This window comes from Seriola lalandi, unplaced genomic scaffold (genome assembly GCF_002814215.2).
Source record: "Seriola lalandi dorsalis isolate HSWRI2012SDOR001 ecotype SW California unplaced genomic scaffold, Sedor1 jcf7180002042359, whole genome shotgun sequence".
In the NCBI taxonomy this organism is placed as follows: Eukaryota; Metazoa; Chordata; class Actinopteri; order Carangiformes; family Carangidae; genus Seriola; species Seriola lalandi.
Window position 1 is genome coordinate 1 of NW_019512927.1, and position 1,631 is coordinate 1,631.

Genomic DNA, 1,631 nt, shown 5'->3' on the forward strand with positions numbered 1-1,631 from the left:
AAGGTCTTGCCCTTTGTCTCCGGGACTTTAATGAAGGTGAAGATGAAAAAGATGATGAGGAAGGCGGTGAAGATGAGGAAGACCCACGGCCCGCACAGCTCCTGGGGAGGGAAGAGAAGATGGTCAGGGTTCTGTAGATTATTGATTTTACATCTTCAGAGTTCTCATGTTATAAATGTTAAATGATCTTGAAGAAGGATAGAAGGCAGTGAAACAGGAAATAGATACAAAGAAAAAGTAAAAGACAAGTGGTGGAAAGTAACTAAGTACATTTACTCTACTATTGCAGCAGTTGTATAGTAGTTGTACTTTACACGAGTATTTCCATTTCCTTCTACTGTATACCTCTACTCCACTACAATACAGAGGGAAATATTCTACTTTTTACTGTATTACATATATTTTAAGGGCTATAGTTACTTTTCAGATGAGATGCAGTGAATCAAAACCTTTTTGGCTTTTGACCCTTTAATAAAAAGCATTTTTCTCGTTAAAACAGACTTTTCACACAAAATCTGATCCACTTTTTCACAAGAATCAGAGCTTAGAGAAAAGAGGTGAAATCTTTAAAAACAGAACTTCCATTAAATCACCACAGATTTATCTTGTGACTCTCTGGAGGGGCCGGACCCCTGGAGTAAGATTTACCAGACTACACTAGGTGAACTGAATAGAAACAAACAAAATGCTGCTGAAGCACCGATGCATCATTATTGACAATCTAATAATGTCAGACAGAGGCAGACATCATCTTTCCTCTCTGATACTTTTACTTCAGTAGATTTTTGAATGCAGTATTTTTACATTCTAGAACTGGTACTTTAACTTAAGTAAAGGATCTGAAAACTTTTTCCACCAGTGTGAAAGACAAAAGAAAAGAGAAAGAGGGACAGAAGGAAATAAAAAACACAACTAGAGAAACATCTAAAATGGTCTGATTTAAAGATTTTATATAAAAGAAGTAAAAGAAGCAAAAGAACAGAAGATAACAGTCAAAACTAAACCCAAACCAGGTCCTAACTCGTCCAAACCCGGGCGACTGCCCCTCCCTTACCTCTAGTTTGGGGAAGCTTATTCCAACGAGGAAGTTGGCCGTCCAATTGCAGCAGCCGGCCACAGCCATGGCCGCCGGGCGGGGCCCCTGGGAGAACAGCTCGGCCACAATGAACCACGGGATTGGACCTGGTCCCAGTTCAAACATGGCAACAAACATCATGACAGCCATGATGGCCACAATGCTCATAGCAGGAATGTGCTTCTGCTCAGACAGAGGGAGAGAGACACAACACACAGGAAATGTTGAATAGTCACAATTCTGACTTTCTGAGGTCATTCTTAACCTTTACTCACAACATGCTGTAGTCATACAATGAGTACGGTGCCCTCTACATCTAATGATGTGAGCCAGTAGCACCTTGTAGCAAAAATACATTTATTCGATGTACTGCATACAACACAGGATGTTTTTATGTATTACTTTGTTGGGCAGGCGATGAACACTATGGAAGATGAGATCCAGAGTTTTAAGATCAATCGCAAAGTTCTGGCAAAAGGTCATAATTCTGAGTTTCAGTTGTTTTATAGGAATGTTGGGTCACATGATAATGTGTAATGTGTGAAAAGTGTCACTC

At 39.9% G+C, this 1,631-nt stretch overlaps 1 protein-coding gene across 1 annotated transcript; it reads right to left on the reverse strand.

Annotated features, from left to right (window-relative positions):
- Nucleotides 1–5: 5 nt before the first annotated feature.
- Nucleotides 6–1,258, reverse strand: LOC111648537 (solute carrier family 2, facilitated glucose transporter member 4-like; the record flags this gene model as incomplete). The annotated part of the gene is made up of 2 exons (XM_023398354.1): nucleotides 6–101; nucleotides 1,055–1,258. Coding segments are annotated over 2 exons (300 nt in total), but the record flags the coding sequence as incomplete, so codon positions are not given.
- Nucleotides 1,259–1,631: the final 373 nt, after the last annotated feature.